Source organism: Cupressus sempervirens, chromosome 9, assembly GCF_028749045.1.
Source record: "Cupressus sempervirens isolate cs-2001-9-10 chromosome 9, ASM2874904v1, whole genome shotgun sequence".
In the NCBI taxonomy this organism is placed as follows: domain Eukaryota; kingdom Viridiplantae; phylum Streptophyta; class Pinopsida; order Cupressales; family Cupressaceae; genus Cupressus; species Cupressus sempervirens.
Genome location: NC_143126.1, coordinates 688987045 through 689013175, shown reverse-complemented (window position 1 = coordinate 689013175; position 26131 = coordinate 688987045). Strand labels below are relative to the sequence as shown.

At 35.1% G+C, this 26131-nt stretch overlaps 1 protein-coding gene across 1 annotated transcript in view; it reads right to left on the bottom strand.

The window, feature by feature from the left end:
- The window catches only part of LOC149540595 (NAD(P)-binding Rossmann-fold superfamily protein), a 98026-nt gene that overhangs the window by 34521 nt on the left and 37374 nt on the right, over positions 1-26131 (bottom strand). Inside the window, exon 2 of the mRNA XM_089801692.1 lies at positions 16705-16963. Within this exon, the coding sequence (XP_089657818.1) occupies positions 16705-16963 (259 nt within the window). The remainder of the gene's footprint in view (positions 1-16704; positions 16964-26131) is intronic.

Genomic DNA, 26131 nt, shown 5'->3' with positions numbered 1-26131 from the left:
TAAAGGAAATCTTCAAACTTCATGGGCCCTAGAAAAGATTATTTTAGATTGGGACGCTAGAATGACATCTAGATTTTGGCAAACTCTGTTTTTTGCCTTGGGAACAAAATTCAATATCAGTTTAGCCTATCATCCAAAAACTGACAGGTAGACAAAAAGGATAAACTGGGTACTAGAAAGGATAAATCGGGTACTAGAAATCTCTTTTGGATGTATTGCAAAGACCAACAATATCGTTGGAAGATGTATCATCTCTTGATAGAATTTGATTATAATAACTCATATTAGTTTGCTATCAAGATGTTGAAGCTTTGTATGGACGAAAATGTGGTACTCCTGTAAGTTTGAACATGATAGAGGATCGAATAATTGTTGGTCTTGAGATACTCTTAGAAAAGGAAGAACACGTAGTTCAAATCCATTAAAGGTCAAAGGAGGCAAATGACCGTCAGAAGAGTTATGCAGATGCTAAAAGAACTCCCAGGGAATTTCAGGTGGGAGAAAAGGTTCACTTAGAAGTAAAACTCCAGAAGAGTGCTTTCAAATTTGGTAAAAAATGTCAAATTGGACCCAACATATGTGAGACCCTTTGAAAAATTGGAAGTTGTAAATCCTGTAGACTACAGAATTGCTCTACCTCCAACCCTTTCCCGAATGCATAATGTGTTTCATGTATCTTATCATAAGAAATATATAGCTAATGTTGAGCATGTTGTTGACTGGAATCTCTTGCAGGTACGAGATCCAGGGGTGGTGGAAATAGAACCACCCAAAATACTCGAGGTGCATAAGCTTTGCTTACGAAACCAAGATGTCATTGAGTGCAAGGTTCAACAAGACCAATATGCTGAGGAGAATGCTACTTGGGAAGATTATGATGAAATCTTTTCAAAAATTTCCACATCTTTTTCTAAAAACATGAGCTATAGATTGATACTATTACTTTGTGATTTAAATTGAGACATTGTGACATGATGCTACTTGAGACTATAGGGCAGTTTTTTATATAAGTGATTATGGATGTCTTCTTGTGTATTTAGTTGCAAATATTCCTCAAGGACAATGAAACACAAGGGGATGGTGGTATGTTACATCCCCTATTTTGTTAATTTTGAATATCTACAGCCATTGAGATTTCAACCAAATAAAAAATGGTTGGTTAAATTAGTTACTCATTTTTCATTTCATATGAAATAGAAATATTGGTTATTCATTATGTTTCATGTGAAATTCAAGATATTGGTTAATTGTTATGTTATTACATGAAGGAAATGGTTAGTTAATATGGTTATTAGTTATGATAATTAAATTGTATTTGAATGATGTAGAAATATGCTTTCACCATGTTCTTTTCCTCTTACAGGAGCACAACAAAGGGGGGGAAGCATTGGCAGAGAGGGAATAGGGCATTTGCACACCAACCTGCCACCGAACTATCAGGTTTTCGTCTAAACCACCATAGTCAAGGGGAAGTAGGCTAGGACATACTAGACAATGCCAAGTGTCCACCATAAGCTAACTAGGTCACCAAATGCATATACATATTTATATTTCACATAAACAATTGAAAGAGAAGTAAAATTGTTACCTTGTATAACATTTGGAAAGTCTACTCCATCTGTTGGCCAATTATGCCCCATTATAGATAATATCCATAATATCTAGGTATAATTGTACATATTTCATTATACATACATATGTATGTATACGGATAACTTGGAATAACATATATGTGCATACATGTACCTTAGCATGCTTGTACATACATGTGTACTCAATTTTAATATATAACGCATATGTATATGTGTAATATCACGTACAACTATACTTAGATAATATGAATATTATCTATAATAGGTTGGGTGTAGGCCAATTGCTAAAGAATTAAATTATCTCATAATCAAGTGACCTTTTATATTCTTTTAATTATTCAGCCACCTTTATTATTCAAAGTTTGTCAAGAACTTCAAGCTCATGTTCGCCACCTTGCATATCTTTTCATGCACGTAACTCCTTGATAGGGTTCAAGTCTAGTGTAACCGAGCACCATTCTATGAAGAGAAAAATCCTAGCCACTCGGTGTAATGAATTAACTTGCACAATCGAAGAAATAATATGAAATATTATATAAATACTTGATAATAATTGAGGGTAATAGGCCACTTCAAGGGGGCAACCTCCATATATCTCCAATGAGAACACACTTCACAATATGATGTTGAAATAAGATTCACAACCTCCTATATATACCTAATTATGCTTAGGTTGAATAGACACAACCCTACATAACACCTAGGCTGACCTACCCACCTAAATAATAATATAATAATGATAACATGACTTAATTAAGGATTAAGATAGCCACAAGTTAACTATTCATAACCCTATATACACCAATACTAAGGGCGTAGCATGCACCCTCTCTTGAAAGAAGCATTGTCCTCAATGCTAACCAATTACGGATTCTTTTAATGAACTCCTCATCCTCCCATGTGACCTCTTCAACTAGTAAGTTCTTCCATTGGATGAGATACTGAGTCAAGGTTATGTTCCTTAGCTTCTTTGTGCATGTTTGAAGAATGCACTCTAGTTCCAAAATTATTCTTCCGTCTTCTTCAAGTTCTAGTAGTACCGTTTGAGTAGGAATATTCTGCCCAATTACCTTCTTCAAACAAGAAACATGAAAAACTAGATGTATCTTAGTTGTTGGTAGCAACTCAAGCTTGTAAGCAACACTACCAATCTTTTGCATGATTTGGTATGTTCCATACTATCTTGGAGACAACTTATTATTCTCTTTTTGTTGCTTCATTGAGATTTGCTTATAAGGTTGCAATCTCAAAAAGACTCAGTCCCCAACTTCAAAATTTCTTTCACTACGAAGTTGGTCCGCTTCTTGTTCATTTGATTTTGTGCAATAGTTAAATTCTCCTTGAGTCCTAAAAGTACCTGTTGATGAAGCCAGTGGTCCTCTACTGCCTGGACTCTTGGTGACACCTTTAATGATGATGTGATGAAAGGAGGATGATATCCATAAGTGCCAAAAATGGAGACATTTTTGATGAGCTATGAAAAGAAGTATTGTACCACCATTCTGCAAGAGGTAGCCAATCTACCCATTGAGATTGTTTTTTTGAAGTGAAACAATGTAGATATCCTTCCAAACATTTATTAACAACCTCAGTTTGCCCATCTGATTGAGGATGGTATGAAGAACTATGAGCCAATTAAGTACCCAAACATGAGAATAAATCTTTTCAAAAGTGACCAGTAAAGATAGGATTATGATCACTAACAATAACCTTAGGTGTACCATGTAGCTTTTGGATATTCTCCAAGAAAACTTTTGCCACTATACTTGTAAAAGGATGTGATAAGGCAATGAAATGTGCATATTTAGTGAGGCGATCAACTTCTACCATGATGACATTATGACCTTTAGATTTGGGAAGCCCTGTGATGAAGTCCATGGATACCTCTTCCCAACGTTGTGTTGGAGCTCAAAATTGCCTTCTCATTTTGAGCGTCTATTTGAAATTTTGAATCAATTCAAGCCTTTGAATGCCCATAAATGAGTTTGTACTTGGTTGTACCTTTGAGGCCCCTAAGGTCTTTAATGTTTCTAACACCCTGCATTCAGCCTGTCTAAGTGTTTCATGAAGTTAAATTGTCATTCCAAGTCATTCCGTGAAGTCCTGTTTTGAGCATTTGCCAAATCTGCATTTTACCTCCAGTGTCAAACAGCGACAGGAGGCTATGTTTGCAATTGAATATCTCGCACCTAGTAATGTTTCATGACAAGCCGCTTTGAGAGTGTTTAGTGTCCATACTTGAGAGCCTATGTTTCAGATTTCGAGTCGTTTCGAGTCCGTTTGACTAGGTTTTGAATCCCTCAAAGTTGGTCAGTTATCAATGTCATGCTGATATGAAATGTTCAGAATTCTGGGAAGCCTTGTTTGACCTGTAATAACTTTTGACCAGTTCACTGAAATGCTAAATTTCCTTTTGCGTTGCTTTGTAGACGTTAGAGACTTGTTATGTTCTAATTTTTAAGTCTTGACGAATCCGTTTGATCAGTTTTCAAACGCAATTCCAAATGCAATTTGTAACTTTTCATTGGTGTCAGCATTTGCAGATTGATTGGAACCCCTGTTCGTGATGTTATATCTTGAAATCCGTGATTGCCTAGATCAAATGGATTGTACCACTATGTTGTCCTCTGAAAATACTTTAAGTGTGCCAGTTTGCAAGTCATGAAGAATCCATTTGCACACTTTTCCAGTTCCATTCCATTTGCAAAAATCGCTTTTCTGTCATTGTTTCCAGTTAGTAATTCCAAGTAGCCCACTTTGACCATTTGCCATTTTGCGTCCTGTTATTCGTCATGAGCCCAAATTGCAAATTCATACTCTCCTCATGACAGAGAACCAATGCCTCAGTTTTCGTCTTCCCAAGTGTCAGTTTACCCAGTTTTTGAAGCTAATTCTCAACCCAATTTAGTGTTTTCTGACTTGTTTACTTGCAGGCAGTTCTGAGTGGTCAACTTGGACAGCGAATATCTTTTGACCCTGAATTCGTCATGAGACGAGATTCAACAGGCTGAAAGTATGTAGAAAAGAGAATCAGTGGGTCAGATTTCAGAGCCCGATCAGGTGTTTGGGTTAGTTTTTAAGGCCAGTCAACGGACCTCTTGGTGCAAATTTGACAGTTGGCAGAAAATGATAAAATGAGTTTTTAATGACATATCAGTGGTCAAATTTGTTATGAATCAGTGCTAGATGGTTAATGGATCAGTTTGACAGTTCAGGTATTTGAAAACGAAAATTTTTTTAGCTGGACCCACTTTTGGGGCCTGACTAATTGCGTCAAATTGATCTAACTCCAAAGACTTGAAGATATTTTGAAAGAAGTATTTGGTGTTTTTGAGAGAGGGGACTTCAAGTCTTCTCCAAAATGGATGCATGCTTTTAAAATTGCCGTTAGTACCTATGATTTTATCTATGTTGAGAGGGCTTGCCAAGGGACATATAGCCATGCAACAGTGTATTGATGGAGGAGGAGTATTGCCTTTTCTCCATGCACTCGAGGATGTTTTTGGAGAAAATGAGATTGGTGCAAGAGCAGAGAATTTGCTAGACACCCTTTCAGATAAGGATAACAAAGGAGAACACAGGCAATTAAGAAGAACCGGCCTTCTATGATCCATCATCAGAATAAGAGAAAAATCAAAGAGTGTGATTTGAACTAATCAAATCCAAAAGCATTAATGATAGATGGAGATAGCTGTTAAAAAAATCGGCTGTGATAAGAAATGTGTTCATTTACATGGAGATGGATATTGAATGAATTAGTTAAAATAACAAATGTGTTCATTGCAAGGATTGTTAGAGTAAATGCACTATGAAGTTAATCCTGAAAATCTTATCTATCTATTCTCTAATTGTTCTTAACTTTTTTAAAGCTGTGCTTAACTCAGACAGAGCAGTGGTCAATACCCACGTTAAAGGGGAGGCGCCCATCTACAAAGACCACGCGAGGTCCATGCTGAATAAAAGCCACCATAAAAAGTGGTTAACACCATTGGAGCCACAGAGACCACTCATGCAAGTGAGTAAAGAAAAGCCGCACTCTAAAACAAAACAGCGCATCCTTGTTCGAAGAGAGGGCATGAAAATTAAGTGATAAGAAGGCACAAAGGAAGTTGCTAGGTCTAAAGAAGACACCGAATGAAAAGAACACCCAATGCGAAAGCATCAAAACAAGAGGAGAGCTGGCCTATAGATGGGGGCAATATACCAGAAAAGCTTGGTGAGATGGTTCAACTTACCCAGTTCATTTGGAACTGTTCCGCCGAAGTGGTTTTGATTTAAAGAAAGTATTTCTAGGCTTGAATAATTTCCCAAGGCGTTTGATTTGTTAAAGAGCTCGGAATGGTGCCTGATCAGCTGTTATTATAAAGATAAAGAGTCTGTAGACAACTGAGCATTCCCAATTCAGAGGGAATGGTGCTTGATAAGTTACTTCCACCCAATTTCAATTCAACCAAGGTGGACAATTTTTGAAAGGAGGAATGGTACCCATAAGACAAATTTCGCCCAAGTACAGATATTTCAAACTTGTGAGAAGACTGAGCTCAGGGGGAATGCTTCCATTCAATCGGTTATAGGAGAGTAGGAGATATAAACTGCGGCAATAGGAGAGAGCTGGTGGAATGGTTCCTTGCAATTGATTGTTTTGAAGCCACAATTCCCCTAAATTTAGAACCTGGCCGAGTTGAGGTGGAATGCCACCAACATGGTATTGAAGGAAAGATCTATGGATCGAAGAGAGGAGAGATTCCCCAACATAGGAGATATAGTACCGTCTAGACTTATATTATATAAATTGATGGTGCTGACAGAGTGAGAATTGGAATGATAGGTGATGCCGCTCCAATTGCAGAAACGGTGAAGCAAAGTCTAGTTAGGCAGAGAAGTGTCGTTCTTGGAAACAACGGCTTTGAATCGTAACAGCAGTTGTTGTTGTTGTCGTTGATTATGATGAGAAGAATGTCAAAGCGCAGAGCAAAAGCTAATAGAAATGCAATAATCCCACATTGCTTCTGTTCGGGAACTTATATTGTTTAAATACAAAGATACACGAACTTCTTAATGTCTTAAAGACTGAGTGCTTTTGGAAAGGCAAGCGATGTGTAATGGGATCCGCCATGAACAATGACAACTGGAGGCGACTTGTAAACAATTTTGAACATGCACATTCAGTAGGATGATGTCATCATATCTCAAACTCGCCTGAAAATTGAAGAATCCGGCTAGTCGCTACCTTGCTAGCTGAAAAACCTAGGGTTTTCTGGCTAGCGACATAGCGAGTTGTCGAAAAACCTCAGAATCCGACAAAACAACGATGGGTCCCTGTAGCGATGATGTGGCAAGCAAATCAACTCGAAAGGAGGAGATTTCGCCACGTGTCCTAATCGTGGGGTTGTCGCTACCTCGCCAAATGGAAGATGCACGAGAATTACCATAGCGACATAGCGAGCTTTGATGTGGCGACGACATGTGGTATGATGAGGTGGTGTAGTGACATGGCAAAGTTGGAAGACCAATGAAATGTTGACATGTGGCGCCCAGTTGGAGGACTGATGACTGTGCAAAAGGGAACCAATCAGAGTGCGACACGTGTCAAAGATGGTCAAACCAAGTTTGACCCGAGTGAAAAAGTGGAGGATAAATCAAAATTTTCAAAAATTATTTTTTAAATGTTTTTCCTCAAAGATCATGTGCAGGTTAGATTTTAAATAAAACTGGAGATTATTTGTATAGTCAAACTATAGAAAGAGGAATTAATTTTTTGCAATTTTAAATGGAAGCCATGAATGGAGACCTGAACTTCAGAGGGCCATAATAGGGACTTTTTTATCGAAAATGGTCGCTCTAATATACCACCAAAATCAGGAAGAGCTGAATTTTCCAAATATGAAGTCAGTTTGTGCACAGGTACTCACCAGCTCATGCTACAGATCATTTTGTGAAATTCGGGGCATTGACAGCAGTACAAGCAAATTTGATCATTGAGCATCAAAGTTGGTTACTGGGCAAATTTGAAAACTTTTTGAAGCCTGATTGTGGTAAAAGTAAGCTGGAATAGATTATCTTGCATTCTGAAGGCCAGTTAACTGATTTTTACTTTTTACTTTGAGTTTAAGTTGATATCAGAAATCAATTATCTTTTCTACCAAATTTTTGAGATATTTGATGCACTTGAAAGCCAGAATCATGGGGATTTGATAGGCAGTCACAGAGAGAAGGTAGAGAGAGGCTTTTTCATCTTCTTGGGAAGGAATTCTGAAGGGACACTTGTCAGTTATAAATTCAATCCGAGAATGGCTTCCTTCCTATATCCTTCTTCCTTCTTCTCTTTTGCAGTTGTTGGCAGTTTGCTCTGGGTAATGCCAGCAGGGTTCCAGTGTTTTACTGTTGAAACCAGGGATTGCAGATGGTTCTGCTTCCTGTCTATGGAGCTGTGCTCTAGCAGTGAAGGCCACACATCCACCTCTTGTGCAAATTTTCAGTTCATTCTCATGTTTTGTTTTCTGAGATAAATGGAGATTGATGCTAGATTATGTGAATTATTTCGAGTTTCATTTAGTATTACCAGTTCATGTATTCAGTCTTTCCATGGATGAATATAAAAAGGGATTTACAAGAATTATCTGAGTTTCCTTGTTCTGTCTCCTAATTCTTCATATGTCATTAACTTTGTGATTAAATGGATAAGGTTCATTTGATTTAAGGTAGCTTGGATGAGTTGTGTATCAGATCTGTTGTTGCTTCTGACTCAAGGAGTTAGGTAAATGCTTCAGTGTTCTGATAAGGTTTCTGGGTGTATGAAGGGGATATTGCATAAGAATGGGATTTGGGAATTTCAATTGATAAACTTGATTGTAATGCAAACAAGTTAGGTCATCCTGCTGGTAATGACTCTATGTTTCAATGGATAAGGCACTGATCACTAAATCAGATGCAAGCTGATATGTATGTCATTTGCACAATATCTTTTATTCAAATAAATTCATTTTTTCATGTCTTGTAGTGGGCTGAAAGGAATTAACCCTCACTCAACTTATGTGATTCATAGATGTACATTTAGCTACTATATATCTCTGTTATTGCATGAGTTATTAAGAGATATAAGGGGTTTTCGTCTGTAGTAAATAGGTTCAGATTTATGTTTTAAATGCACTGGTACCATATCTCAGAACCTCAAGGTTAACCCGCCTAGGTCTTGCAGAGCCTAAAGTGAAGAAGGGTCAAGCCTTATAGTTGGCCCAAGACTGCAGTCAAGTGCATTCATCATAGGATTTTGCTAGCCTTAGATGCATTTGTCTGGTGTCTTAGTTGTTTGTAAAACTGTTAAATCAGGAGCCAACACGTTGGCTAGGAATAGATAAAGGCTGCAAGAGACCTAGAGTGTTAATTGTTTCCCCCTTATTTCTTTGACAAACCAAACATTCAGCCACAAATTTTTGAACATCACCTTTTATCCCTTCCCAAAAAAAATCTTGCTTGACCTGATGATATGTCTTCAAAAATCCTGAATGACTAGTAATTGGGGACTCGTGTAGTTCTTTGAGAATCTTGTGTTTAAGAATCGAATTCTTGTAGAGATACAAGCGCTCTTTATACCAAAGAATAGCCCCCTTTAAACAAAACTTATCTGAACTACTAGGGTCACTTTTTATTTGTTGGATGAGATTACTTGTTGCAACATCATTTTGCCACTCTTCTTTGGCTTCTACCACGCAATTTTCTTGTAATATTGAAAGGGCACACAATAAGGCTTCATCTTTTTCATCCTTCCTAGAAAGTGCATTGGCCACAATCTTTTCCTTCCCTTTCTTGCCTACAATTTCAAAGTCATATCCCAACATCTTAGTGAACCATTTTTGTTGCTCTTCTAACGATAGTCTTTGTTCCAAAAAATATTTTAGGCTATCATGATCTGTCTTAAACTTGAAGTGTCAACCATTAAATAAGGCCTCCATTTTTTAAATGCATGGAGGATTGCTAGCATTTCCTTCTCGTAAATAGGTTTAAGTTGATTTTTACCCTTTAATTGACAAATCTCAAAAGCAATTGGTCGACCTTCTTGCATGAGAACTGCTCCTATCCCATTTCTAGAAGCATCACATTCCACAATAAATTCCTTGGTGAAGTCTGGAGTGGCAAGCACTGGAGTTGTACACATAGCCTTCTTCAATTGTTCAAATGATACATTAGCAGATTCATTCCAATGAAAATAATCCTTCTTCAATAGAGTGGTAACGGGTGCTGCTATACAACCATAATTCTTCACAAATCTTCTATAGTATCCTGTCAATCCCAAGAAACCCCTCAGCTTCTTAATAGTTTTTGGAATAGGTCATTCCCTGATAGCCTTAATTGTGTTAGGGTCCACCTTTACTCCATGTGAAACTATGTGTCCCAAATACTCCACCTCCTTAAGACCAAAAGCACATTTGGATGGCTTAGCATAGAGTTGATGATCTTCGAGTAATTGTAATGCTTGATCTACATGCTACAAATGTTCTTCCCAAGTCTTGCTATAAACGAATATATTATCAAAAAACACTAACACAAACTTTCTCAAGAACTTAAAAATGGAATTCATCAAACTTTGGAATGTAGATGGTGCATTGGTAAGACCAAATGGCATCACCAAAAATTCATAATGACCCTTATGAGTTTGAAATGTTGTCTTACAAATATCTTCCTCCTTAATCCGAATTTGGTGATAACTCGATCTAAGATCTGACTTGGTAAAATACATAGCTCCATTTAATTCATCTAGAAGATCATCGATGATTGAAATAAAAAACCTATCTGTAATGGATACGCCAAGTTTCATCCTTCTTACGCACCATTACAACAGGGGAGGAGTAAGCACTTTGGCTATGCTTGATACTTCCTGCCTCTAGCATTCCTCAACAATTTTTTCTCACTTTTTTGTATGTGTGGGTACCTATAAGGCTTGATGTTTGGTGGCTAGCTCTCTGGAACTAGTTGTATGAAATGGTCATGATCCCTCTTAGAAGGAAGTCCTTTAGGAATATCTCCAAGAATCACTGAGTGACGATCAATTATTGCTTGTAAATTTGGATGAGTAAGAACATTAGATTGAGAGACTTCTAATGAACATAGCTGGGCCACAAATCCATCCGCACCTTTCTTATGAAACTTTTGCATTTGATGAGAGCTTACCATCTGTGGGGATTTTTCCTTCAACCCCCTTAGCTCCACTATCTTTCCTTTTGATTGAAATAGCATGAATAGTTCTTGGAAGTTCATCTCAATTGTTCCCAATGTAGTAAGCCATTGTACTCCCAAAACAATATATGTTGCACCCATGGACATCGCATACATTGGGGTATCAAGTTGATAATCTCCCATGGATAATTTGATGTTATGGCACTTCCCTAAACAACTAATTGTGCCCCCATCTGCAATCAAACCTGAAACTGTGGGGCTGGATATATAAAACAATTTAGAAGAGTTGTCAACTTTTTGTTGATGAAATTATGAGTACTACCTAAGTCAATCAACACTGTTACTTTTTGCTTCTTTAAGAAAACCACTACCTTGAGAGTTTGTGGTGCACTGAAACCTGAAAGTGCATGACAAGAAATGATTGGTTGAGAATCATGTGATTCCTCACCTGACTCCCTATCCTCCTCTGATATGGGCTCATCCTCTTCTTCCTCAATTGGACCTTCAATATAGAACAATTTCTTTTTACTACATTTATGTCCTGGACTATATTTGCTATCACAATTGAAACACAACCCTTTTGCTCTTTTCTCCTTAATTTGTTGTGGAGTCAACCTAGTAGGTTGAGGAAGAGAAGGTGTTGAATATCCTTTTTCTCTTGTCACATTAGATCCTTGCTTTCTAGGAATCAAGAACTTCTCCTCTACCTTGTGTGCCAATATAAAAGACTCATTTATTGAGTTGGGACAAAACATGCGTACCTCATGTTGAATGTGATCCTTGAGACCACCCAAGAATAAATCATTCAAGTTCTCCTCTATAATTGTATCCATTCTTAAGGATAGATTTTGGAATTTTTGAATATAATCCTTAACTGATCCTATTTGTTGAAGCTTAGCAAGTTGGCTAAAGAAGTTTTCTGTCACACTATTGCTATATTGTGCTTGGAGTTCTTCTACGAGTACAAAGCCAACGATACCAAATGAGTTGATCTAGTTCTAGATAGAAGGAAGCCATCGTGACCTTTTGTCCATATGGGATTTGATGTACTTCAAAAAAATTCTCCATTTGATTTATCCATGTTAGAGGATCCTGGCCATCAAATTTGTGCGTATCCACCTTTGAAAAAAAATTCCTAGATCCTGTAGGAGTATTAAAATTTGTGTCATTATTAGTTGACTTGAAGGTTTCACCTTGATTGCTTGACAACTCCTTCCTTGTTTCATTCATCTAGGTGCTTAACATGCTTCGTATATTTGATATATCTCCTCGTAGGTCACACATATCCCTCTTAACCTCTTCCTTGAATGAACTTATTTCCTCATTGGGATTACTATCCTCTATTGTTTCCCAATCTTGATTACAAGATTTCCCTGGTGTAGCAGTATTCTTTTTACCTCTTGTTGGAGGCCCTGTCATGCTGGAAACCAATATTTTTTAAATAAATCACACAAATAAAATATAAATTCTCTGATTTTTTAATTTATTTTTCACTGTAACTTACTAGGGCCGAGATACCCTTACTCAGGAAAAATCCCAAAAATTGGCAAATATGCTGCCTTGAAAGCGAATTTTCCTAATTTTGTAATAACTTGCTTATTTTTGCTTCAATTTCTCCAGACTTTGAAATGTAGGCTTCTCTACCATGTATTCAAAAACCCAATACAAATTATGCTCCAATTCGGCAGGATGTGAGAGATATGTAGATCTCAATAAATTCTGTAGAAATAGTAATTCTGCAATAATTTGCTCAATTTTGCTCCAATTGCTCTAAATTTTGGACTATAGCTTCTTTAATATAGTCTTCAAAAACCCTTTAAAAATCTTTGAAAAATTTACTAAAATTTAGAAGTTATGCTCTTTCCAAAATTGCCCCAATGTTGAGAAAAAATCTTGCCTCTACGGTGCCAAGATCATGCTCTGATACCACTTGTAATGAATTAACTTGCACAATACAAGAAATAATATGAAATATTATATAAATACTTGATAATAACTGAGAGTAATAGGCCACTTCGAGAGGGCAACTTGCAAATATCTCCAATGAGAACTCACTTCATAATATGATGTTGAAATAAGATTCACAACCTCCTATATATACCTAATTATGCTTAGGTTGAATAGACACAACCCTACATAACACCTAGGCCAACCTATCTACCTAAATAATAATATAATAATGATAACATGACTTAATTAAAGATTAAGATAGCCACAAGTTGACTCTTCATAACCCTATATACACCAATATTAAGGGCGTAGCACTTGGGGGCTTGCTAAAAGTTTTTTCTTGCAATTCTTAACATTTTGTAATAGTTCATATTTTGGAGAATATTCATGCTAGTGACGTCGAACAAACAGCCATTAAAAATCAGACATTGGAGCTCGCAGCTGGGAGCAATAGAAATATATCACATTCATTTTGCATTGCAGTTCTATCAAGTCATAATATTTAAACTTTCGATGCCATTACTGCTATTCAATACTAGATGGAATGTATGCATTTGTATCTTTCTTTCACTACCGGATGGTCTGAGTGGACATAGATGTTCATATAGCAAAGTTTTGAAACTTATTGTGTACCGATATGCCAATCATGGGATGAGCCGTTAGCTCAAGTTTTTTTTGCAACTTCTTTCATCATTTCTTTAAACACTTATGCGCAATAAACACAAGGCAATCATGGGCGACCACACACTTCCTATTAAAGTGGCATCTTTACATGTCATTGGAGGCATGAAAGTATACCCTATTGGATGTTAAGCGACTAGAAAAGTATTATAATTTATTTGCTTGATTTTATTTAAGAAAGCTCTTAAAAAGAATATTGATATTAACTTTGCATAAATCAACCCAACATATTATACACTGGAAAATAACACCAAGGATCATCAAGGATGGACACGTAAGGCAGAGATGTGTGGTGTAATCTATGTAAGATGGTAGCTCAACACCTTGCATGAAATTGAAATTTACATAAGAACCAATTGAAAATTTGTAATCTAAAAACTAGACCTAGTAACTCATGGTGGGGAGTTGGGTAATGTCTTGTTTGTCAAGTCGAGCGGTGGGTGATCAGGCACGCAATGTCCATGTAAATCCCTAGAAGGGGTAGGTTTGGAGAAAAATGATGTTGCTATGATCACTAGAGGGTGGGACAACTCGCAGTCGGATGAGTAGGTTGTTAGGACGGTTCTACAGTCTAGTCGGCTATGTAGTTGACTCTCTAACACCAGGATGCTCATGTAGCAGGAGGAGATGGTGTACATGTGCCTTATTCGGTGCAGGGTAGGGCCATTCTGAGTTGAGAATGAATGGGGGATACACTAGGTCCATGGTTGGGTGGTTAAGCCTCTGTAATGCTTCTCTCAACCATGCCAAGACTTGCACAAGATAGAATGGGTCTACATCTCTTAGCCTAATGTGATTTGAACTTAGCTGGTATTTACATTTGCTTTCATGTCTTATTTCGAGTTATATATATATATATATATATATATATATATATATATATATGCAGTTACATTTACTTCTTTCAATTATATGAAGTGATAGTTAAATGTTTCAATTAGTTAATGATCACTCTTCTATAAAATTTATTTTGTTTATTTGTAATTAAATAAAGGAAGTTATTCTTCAGTTGGTAGTTAAGGCATTTCATGTGAATACAACTAGTTTTTTATAACCATTAATCCCAAGCTTGTGATTATGTAGATAGCTTATTTTTTATCGATAAAGTAAAAGGAAATTAAGAGTTGGGAAAATTGGTTGTTACAATGCTAGCACCCCCTTTTTATGAAATAACTTTAAAAAAGTGATATTTCACTTATAACATGTGCATTAAAAGAGTTTTTATAATTTTTTTCACAACACCCTAAAATGGCCCTTTATGAGGCCATGCATTGTTAAAACATTTCATTTTGTTTGCTATTTCTCTCTCTTTTCATTTGGTCTCCATTTTGTAATTTCAAAGGACTAGCGATTATTTTTGAAGAGGATCATTCGTTGGGTACTAGATAGGTTTGAAAAAGGGGATCTAAGCATTTAAGGTAAGCATTTAACCCTATTCTTGAGTCTTTTAATGAATTTTTTTGAGATTTTGATGATTATTTCAAGTTTGGGTGTAATTTTTTCAAGTTTTTTTTCCAATTTATTTTAAAATAAAGAAACAAGTTCACCTCTTTGTTCTAATATTTTTGTATCTTTATTTTGCACTTGCATGCTTGTTATTGGTCTTGGATGATAGTTGGCAGGCTTGTGTGGAATATATATTGGAATTGACCAAACCTATCATGACTATGCTTCGATTTGTTGATATAGATGCACCTTGTTTGGGGGATCTCTATGATGGCATGGACACAATGGTAGAGAAAGTAAAATTGCAAAGCAAAAATATTTGGATGACCCCCTAGAATGTGAAACCTCATCAATAAGGTAGAATCAATCAATCATCATCGTTGGAAAAAGATGACAACCCCCTTGCACCTCCTTGCATATGCCCTATCTCCAAGGTACCATAGAAAGACAATACTTTCTATGCCAAGGAGATTAGCACTATAAAGAGATGAAGAAGTTGCTAACGGGTACAAGTAAGCACTTACTAGACTCTTCCAAGATGAAAATACACATAAAGAAGTTAGGAAAGAATTTGGCTTGTTTGCCTCAAGAAAAAGTCATTGAAATTGTTAACATAGACATATATGATATGGCTTATTTGAATATTTTGTGATCTGAATTAAGAGTTCGGACTACAATACTTGGTGTTAAACCTGTGATATTATGATTTAATTGAAAATAGTAAAATTCAATAATAAATTTTGCAAGCCAAAAAGTGATCTATTCTATTAGAAATTGGAGTTTATGCAAACTCTGATGGATCCCAAGGGTCACTAGTATCCCTTCGACATGAAAAGGAAAAGTCCACATATTATTTAATTACAAAATAAACTCTAAAATCTACTAAAACTATGAAATTTTATATAAAAATTTACGTCTACTTGTAGAAGTCATAACTTTCTACCCATAGCTCGAAATCACTATCAACTTGGTTGGAAAGATCTCCAAGAGTTCTACATCAATGCCAAAAGGTCTAAGCGAAGCACTACACCTTCGTAGAGGTCCCGAACCCCTGAAATGCCCCGAAGACTTCTGAAAATGCAAAATACTAAAAAATAGAGAATACTGAAAATTTAGATTTTGGTAATTTCCCATTTCCACTTGTGCCACCATCTTTTGCATCATCCTGAACTGTGTCCTAATCATTGCAAACTATCGATTGGCATTTAATAGTTATCTTTGGCATTTTGAATTGATCAAGGATAAAGTATCATACTCTCAAATGATTTAATTTTGTATAAGAAATTTATAATATATATACATATAGGTACCCAAACGCATCCAACCCCCCCCCAAAAAGAAAATCACGTATCCACATACAGGGTTCTCAAACCCACATCTGCAACCAGATTCGAACCAGTAACATAGGTAATAGACAGCTATCTGTCTGTTTGATATTGCAACCTCTTATGGTATTTATGTGATTTTAGTTTAAGCTGCAATTTCTGGAAATGGTTGTAGAGTTTTTGCATCAACATTTCGGATCACACTCTGTGATCCATCATCAAGATTAGAAGAGAGCTCAAGGAGAAAACAATAAACAGATTCTAATAGTTCTAATCAATTGCAGAAGTAAAATAAAAAATGCATATCTCCTTTGATTCTAAGAGTCATTTTCAAATTCCAATAGCATCCGCACAAAAGCAACCAGATGAGATATAACCCAAATAGAATGAATCCAGATCTTACAATAATAAAGTTGCTTGAACACTTTTATATTCTGTTTAATTCCAGAATTCCTAGAATACAAAAGTCAAAGAACTATTCAGACATAAATAGAAAAGCTAGTCAGTAAATGAAATGTTGTCAGATAGAACATTACCAGGATATCAATGCCCCCAAAATTTTCTTCAATCCATTTTGCAAAAAGACTTACAGAATTTGTATCCACTATATCTAATTGATGGAATACCACATATAATCCTTGTTTCTGTAAAGATGCAGTGACTTCCTGTCCTTTTTCACTATCCCTTGAAGTGAGAACAACAGTGAGCCCATGCTTAGCAAGTTGTTGAACAATCTCAAGCCCAATACCTCTATTACTTCCAGTAACTACTGCCAGTGTATCTGTAGACCACCATCTGCCACAAAATTAATTAGTTAGCGACTTAGCATAAAGATGTAGAATCAATTGTTGGAGTAAGAACCAAGATACATACTCTCTAATACTCTTCTGTTACACTCCATTCAAAACAAATAATAAATGTCTGTATAGTCTATCTGGCATTTATCTCTTTAACTATGGTTGGATATTAATTATGATATACAAATCAACACAAGACATCAACTGTTCAAGTAGCTAACAATGATTATTACTTTTATAAGTTATGTGGCTTACCATATTGGTCAAATGGATGATCAGAATCCATAATAGCGACATTATACCAAAACAAGGATCCCAAAACTAGGCAGAGTCATTACAAGGCATATGTACATAAGTTATAATTTAAAGGAGGTTATTGACCTGGGGATAAAAGTGATCCAAAAACGCTTGAGATAGCCCTCCACTACCCCATTTGTCATGCTCATCAGCAGTGTGTAACGTTCCCATTATAAAAGAACACATTACTCAATCTATTGTTAGTGGGCCAATTAATTTAATATATCTCGGACCCATTTTAGTTTTGTTTCCGTATGTAAGTGTTGCCGCTGGCTATCTTTGTACACCCTCAGAAAGTTTTACCAACGGGTATTTAAGCACGGCTTGTAAGTAGTTGTTAGGCATGCAATTTGGATTATTTTCTCTATACTATGAATTCCTGTTGGAGTTCTCTATTGTTTGCCATTTTGGAAGTGAAAGATCTTCCCTATTTTGTTTGTCCGGTTTTGGTGGGATTCAACCCTCACCCTATTCTGTCGTCCGTAACACTTTGCTTGGATCTGGCAAGTCAGAGCACCATCTCTTTAATTGATGCATATATCTATATATGGAATTGTATTAAATCTCTCATTCTACTATGGTATAACATATTTGGTTAATATATTGGATTGGTATCAATTACAGTGCGTTACCCTAGTTCCAGAAGATCTCCAACTCCATCATTTCTCTCCAACAGCTCGCTGTACGGATACTCAGTGCTACCATACGGCTAGATTGGTCTACTGTACAGCCATCTTGGCCCACCGTACGACTTTTTCTCCCATCCCACACCTGTCCACCGTACTTCCTCCCAAAGATCGTACAACTTTCAACCAGCTGTGTACGGTTGGCCTGTCACCATCTCTCCATTTCATTAGAGACCATACGGCCCTTTCCTTGTGTCACCGTATGGCCTGTACCGTGCGCCCTCCTCATTATCCGTACTTTTCCAATTGACATTTGTACACCATCTCAACTCGATCATACTAGCCTCTAGATCACTGTATGTATCCCATCTGATTGCCAAATTCTCTGGAGAAAGATTGTTTGTGAATCGTGTACAAGGAACGGATCACTACACAGTGCCATTTTAATTGTTGTGTAGTTTTGTTCTCAACTTTTCTTTTAGTGTGACTTATAATATCCAATAAATCTCAGAGCAGTTTGTTCCAAGGACAATTTTATGTCCTGGGTAGGTGAGCTGGGTAATTTGTGATGCAAATGATATTAGCTTGGTGGCAAGAAATCCTAATATAACACGAATCCAGTTTTACTGCTAAAGTTTTGCACATGAACTTCATATGCAGTGAATGGAAAACAATGTTTTATCTCCCAAGACCACTTTCCTTGTCAGAGACCACAGGAACTTGTATTGCAGTGGAAACTCCATGTCAATCTTGGGGCTGAGAATCATATTTTTCTATGCCTTTCTGAATTCAATCTAATATCAGATTGATATTTAAATTTATCATGCATATCATTGACAAAATTCCTGCCAGGATTTATGAACTAATTGCGTATGAATTATACATGGATATTGTCGACAGTGGCACACATACTGATTTTCTAAAATAAAGCCATACCAGGAATATGACAGGCAAATGTGCTGAATTGGAGAATAATGTAAGCCATGATAACTTAAAGTCGAAATGCTCTTGCAAGCAGCTGAGATGGAGGGAAAAGAACACAAGTTTATTATCATCACCTTGATCTAGATCCATGAGAAAATGGTTTTGGTGATTATGCGGATGAAACAAGTGATTAGTAAACCAACAAATAATCAAAATATGAAAGCAGAATATTTTAGCAAATGTGTGTGCTACTTCTAGTCCCAATCAAGAATGAACAGATGCAAAAATTATTTAAAAATACTGCAGTAATGAACAAAAACAAATGTGACCAAAATAGGGTACATACATCAAACTAGTGTGCCAATAACTATGCAATTACCATCCTCTCTTAATGAAAAGAGATGAATGAATATTTGTTACTAACAAGAAGAGGAAGTTGTGATGGCTCATCCTAAACCTGAGCCAACGGAGCTTCCAACTGTCTTTGGTTTGTAAACCCTTATAGTTGGCACTTAATTCCTTGGCTAAAGAAGTTCCATGTGTGCAAATATGTGTAGGTGTGCAAGAAAATGTGAACTTGGTGGCATGTGATAAAGCACTAGTCCACGCAGGATCGTGCATGATATCACAAGATGAACAGTGTATGGAGTTATGTATGATGAAGCACAATGATACCATGTATTGCATACAAGGCACATATTGTGGATGAGAGCACAAAAGTTTCAAATATTGTGAAGGCATGCAATGTTCCAAATGGCTTGTTGAATTGTTCTCTAATCATTTTGCTCTCTTAAAAAGTAATGGTCCCCATCTAATCTTTAATGAGCTGTGGGAATTGAATGTGAAGTTGTGGAAGATTGATCAACTATGCTTCCTCTGTGTATTGCATTGCCTTGTCTACTTCAAACAAACAATGTAACCTTGGCAAGTGTATGTTGGGTTAATTTGGCTGATCTTATCTTACATGACTAAGCAAGTGCTCCAGGTTCAATTCTAATGGATATTGAGCTGATGCTTTCTCAAAACGTTGAGGAAATATGGCTTTCTAAGTTTCACATTGAATATTGGATGCACATCCAAGAGATTGAAAAAAAAAGGTATTCTCACCAATTGATTGTAGAATTGTGTATGGACCATAGTGTATAGCCTTTTTTGGTGTGGGCCCTTGAAGCATTCATTCTCAATATGCAACCAAACTTTCTCATTGATCTTGATAGAATGAAGCGTGAACTATTGAGTATGCATCATGCCACTCTTTGTATTTCTAATATTTGCACAAGAGAATTTTTTAGACTATTCGTGAATAATTCAATGAGTTAAACTATTTTGTTTGAGTCTTTAGAATGCACTTATTAGGGTTATAGATTCATGTTTATGCATCCAAGTCAAAGAAACAAGACTCGGACTTGGGAAGGGTGACCCAACTCATGGCTTGAAAGTCGACAAGACTCAACAAAGTGAAAATCCAAACAAATTAGAGATTTTTAAGGATTTAAAACTTGTTTCATAATAACCTTTATTAAATAAACCATTAAGACACAAAAATATCATCAATTACAAGCTAATTTGATCACATATACAAGTATCATAGATTACGTAGGTATAAACACAAGTTCTAGCTGAAGGAAATAACAAATACATTTTATGCAAAACTCTTGGAATATGAGATCCATGATATTAAATGTTCCAGAGATTTATCAAAATAAAAACTAGAAGCCTATGGCTTTGAGGAGCCTACATCCCTCCTACAAAGGCATCTAATTAGGTCCTACATGATTCAATAGCCATAGTCTCTACTTGTGACACCATGTCACGTTCGCCACCAACAACTATGCTCAAATCTTCTCATGCTCTATCCTCTTCCTTTTCCATGGCTACAACCTCTCTACCTAGGCGATCCAATCAAGATCCTCGTAACTAAAGACAAGAGCATGATCAGGGTGGAGTCATGGTCCAAAACTTGTCTTTTTCTATGATGGAGGTTGTAATGAACGAAGACTAGATCATTCAACCTATCCACAGATAGTTTATTGCACCTCTTAGAGTGTATGTACTCAAACATACTCCAATGGCAGTCACGACTAGGAGTGCTGCATAGATAGCTCAAAATGTGAATGATATCATTCTTCTCCTCCTATTTTGCAAATACAATGAAATGAGCTCGCTTCTAGAGTTGTAGAGGCAATATAGATTAAAAAAACAACTTAAAGAAATCACTTTCATGTGAATTTTATATTGTTGTGCATCGGGTGAGTCCAAGCATCTAGACTGGCCAAGTCCACACTAAGTCTATGAGTCTTGGATTCTTGTGAGTCTTCCCTAGGACTTAGATGAGCCCAAGTTTGGGCCTCTAGGGCTCGGCCAGGGTTACCTAGCTCGTCCAATCCAATTGAAAGTCAAACAATTAAAACAATTTTAAAACACAAACAAATATTAAGAAATGTAAAACTAAAGTTGCATTTATCGAGAATTTTTAGAAACATGACCAAGTTTAACATGAGTTTACCTAGACTAGTCCAAGACAAACACATAGTCTGCAAGTAGACTCTTGGATGTATCTCTATTTGTAACTTTGTACAAACAAATAATCCCCAGACCAAAACATCCTAGATTGAAAGGTCCACAATGAAGAATAAATAACATAGTCTAAAAGTATAGATGCATTTATGCTAGCCTAGAAAGAAAGTTCACTTTAAAGAAAACTTTGAGTTGCATGTGCTCGCAAAACACATTGTATCTCTAAATACAACCTATGCATGAATGAAAAATCATGCACAGGCTATCTATAGTTGGGGATCATGGGTGGGCTGATTTAAAAGGTAACCTTTGGATGCTAACACCCATATGGAAAAGTAACCCCCTAAATATCCTTATGGGTACTGCAAACTTCTAGCACCCCCCCTCCAAAGCCTAATTCCCACAGTCCATAATAACTACCACAATCCATAATACTAGAATTGATAAATTTGTGGATTAAACTATGTAATTTTTTCATCATTAATATTTGAGTTCTTGCTTCATGGCCCATCATTAGGATGAAATAGCTAGAGGGAAAAAACAATGAGAGGATAGTAATAGACTTTCCAGACTAAAATAGAAGTACAAAAAAAGTTTCTAGAATCTACAATGAAAGGGAAGAAAAAAGCTACCCTTGAAAAGAAATAAACAAAATTAAAAAACCACATACAAAGATGCCCAAAAGAGAACTCAAAAGGAGAAAATAGTCCAACTAGAAAACGAAAAGAAATAATCTATTTAAATATAATTAGATTGACTCCACAAAGAGATTAAAAAGGTTAGGTTAAAATCAATTAAAGGTAAGAAAGCTCAATACAATGATATTATATAAGATAATACAATTTCATAGAAATATAGCTATTCTTAAAAGCAAAATATATACAAGCAAGGACAAATAGTGTTTAGTTCCTACCAATGCAAAAAGCTGATTGAATGTTGATAATGTTAATTTTGTTCATAGAGAAAGATCAATGTGGCAATTATAACATATCAATTTGTTTTATTGACAAACATAAATGTAAGTTTCCATTAAGTAATTAAGTAGAAAGTTTACAATTGTAAAATAAATACCACATTTACATTGGTTGAGGAGAACAAAAACCTGTGGGTAAAATGTTGAAGACTTCTTATTGTTATTATTTTATTTATTTAACTGTGCATAGATTTTTTCAAAACAATATATTCCTACAAATGGGACAATACTAGATTTTTGGAGAAGATTCAATGTTTTAAAAAATTTGTATTGAATGCACAACCACCATACAATATTAGATTTTTGGAAAAGCCTAAAGTTTAGGGGAAAATATTTTCTTTGTAAAATAAAATAAATTTGGGAAAGTATTCTAAAATGACTCTTCATTTGTTTTATTTTATGACATGTCATGTCATGATAAGACAAAGATTCGAAAATAAATAATTGGAAAATTCAATATATATTAAAACTATGTAAATGAAAAAGTTGTACAAAAATAAAGAGCTATGATTGGACACAACTGATATAAAAAATCTTTCACGCATGACTGTTGAGTGAACTAGCCAATAGCATAAGAGATATATGTTTTCTTTAAATGAATAATTATTTTTTGGTGTAGAAACAATATAAAGGCACAGTAACATGAAATAATTCAAAACAATGATTGCTTCATAAAAAATAAGAAATAGAACCTAATGGATATTCTAGTATCCTGCTTGCAATAGGAACTAATAAATTGTTAGTAGTGACATGTAGTCATGTAAGTTGTGTTGTTTTGATCTCGCCATCAAGGTTCAAATCCCATTAGGGATGAGGCCCCTTATTTGTGGCCCCATCGGTTGATAGCTCCAAGTCAAAGCATTTACCCCTTGTTTTTTTTTAAAACATATATGTTAAATTAAAAAATTCTTCAAATTAAAAGAGAAAATAAAGATATATATACCTAATCATAAATGGCATCAAAACCAAGATAAACAATTCACTAATAAGAAGCAAAAAATAAACAAATAAGAAACCACATAAGAAGAGGCCCAAATGAAGAAAGAGGCCAGGCTCTCATCAGAGAGGTCTTGGGTTCAAACCTACACAAGCTAACATATAATTATAACTAATCTAATCTAATAATAATAATAACAATTAATGTAGGCTACAACCCATTACCTATTAAAAAAAAACAAAAAGAGGCCCAAATAAGAGAAAATAAATGAAGAAAAATTAAAACCACCAACTAGAACAACTTGGCTAAGAAAATCTAACTAAACAACACAAAGCTAACAAATATCAAAAAATAAAAAAGGTGCATAAAAATGCAAAGAGGTTTGAAGTTTAAACAAATTCAATTACAGGTGAATAGAATAATATAATAGTACTTTTAATATACAAATTATAAAACTAAGTACAAGAAAGACGATCTCAAATTATAAACATAATATATGAATATATTTATATTTAGAATAAATTTTATATTCATTTATGTTTATCTTCTTAAGTTAATAATTTTTAAAATTTTATATTTATAAATATGTTGTGTTAGAAAGACCCCCCTATATTACTTTAATAAATATGAATACAAATGAGACGATAAGAATGAGGGCAAAAGATTCTAACATAAGAGAACAAAAGACGAAAAGGGGAAACAAGTGGGTTAAAATATGAGAATGTGAGCGGGAAAGGTGGAGGGTAGGTGGTAGGGAAAAAGGGCAAGTAAAGAGAAACTAAAGCCCAGAAAACTTTTAAAAGGTAACAAGATCAAGTAGGGTTGGAGGTGTAAGGAAAATAAGGCAAAGGATGAACCAGCAAACCAAAAGGCTGACAAGATAAAGAGAAAGGGAAGGGGGAAATTGTTAGGAATAACAATCCACACAACACAAATGAGGGGGGGGGGGGAATCAATTGTGTTTATATTTATAAATATGCTTTCCAACCGAATCACCAATGAAGAATAAAGCAATGTAGAACAAGATATAAACTAACACCATAACACACAAGATTTTTGATCTCGAGGAAAACCCTCTTAGGGGAAAAACCTAGTAGGGACGATTCCATGAAACCATGCACTAGTATATAAGTGTCCTTGTTAGGAGACTGACCCTATTAGTAGTCACTACAACACATCTAGCATATAAGTCCTTGTTAAAACCCTTGTTAAAAGGTCACAAAAAGCTCAATACCTAAGCACATTACTCAAAGGAAGAAGGTTAAAGCCATCTTCAAGGACTCACCTGTGATGACCCCTTTTTAACCCCTTGACCTATAATTCAAAATTTGGGCATAAGTTAGGGAATCATCCAAAATTTAGCAAACCTATGACCATCATTGTCATTAAAGTGTTTGAGGGGATGAGCGTTTATTTAATTTACTTAGTTCATTTGGAAGATTTCTTTTTATAGTACACATAACTTTCTCTCTCCTTGTTACGATCATCTTGAGATGGTAGATTGACGGTGCAAAGGGTGCGTGAAACAGGCTACAAGCGGTTCCCTGGAGGATATCCGTCATGTGCCCAAATTTACTCCGCCTCTCCCTCCACCAACTCCCTATCTTAAGATTTCGTAATTCGGATGAGAAATAGAACCTATGAACTATAATGAGAATATGTTCCTTGAATGTATCCTTATATATTATACATGTGTCCCTTAATTCAATATATATATCTAGTTTTCATGTTTATATATTCACATCTATATATATGTAGATAGATGATATTTATTGTAATTGTAGAATTAATAATAGTCATTTTTGTTACCAAATGATAACAGTGGAGATAATAAAATTTAGATAATAATAAAATATTAATTCTTATAATGTTATTTTCAAGTATAAGAATATTTTTGATCTAATTTTATAATCACTTATAATAATATTTAGAAGTAGCCTTCACATTTGATGAGATCATAATAATACTTTAATAATATATATAACATATGTAATTATGATAGGAATACTTCAATACATTTATATACCTTTAATATCTTATGAGTGCATCTTATTATGATATATATTTTTCAATGAAAACCTATGTTCAAATATACTCATCTATATTAATAAATAGACGAGTATGGATAGAGAATAATGAGAGGTACCTTGCAAACAATGACATTTAAATAGTCCACATACATCCAAACGTAATTTTCATTGATTAATCTTCATGTATCCCAAGGTACCCACGTGGGCCATCTAATCAAAATTATTGTTTTCCAAATTGACCCTTCATAATATTTGAAGGATGGTAACATTACTGGTGTTATATGTGGACTTGGCCAATAAAAAGGGGCTGACCTCCATATTTACTATTTATTTATACACCCATTTCAAAATTCCTTCCTGATCATTTGGTTACACGTGGATTATATTTGCAAGGTAGAGTTAGATAATCTTAAGACATTTTTTCGTGCCTTATTTGTCCGGACAGTTGATTGCATTTATAGTACATGATTCAGTCCCTATGAATCATCGCATCTTTTAGGAGCCTTATATTTAGTTTAGTTAGTATATTTTAATTATAATATATATATATTTAAGATTGGCTAATTAGATTTAGCATAAATATATATATGTTATGCATTATATTAAATACTAATATGTTTATAATAATCAGATTATAATAATAATAGATTTATTATTATGAATAATATATTTATTTAGGAATTCTTCTATATTATTTTACTAATACAATTATTTATATTATATTATACTATTTTCATAGGACCATGATATATTAATTGTTATAATCTTATATTATATCAATTTGATAAATATATTTAATAATAAATTACAATATCTTTGTATTTATTTATTATTATTTTAATTGGTATTAATTATTAAGTTC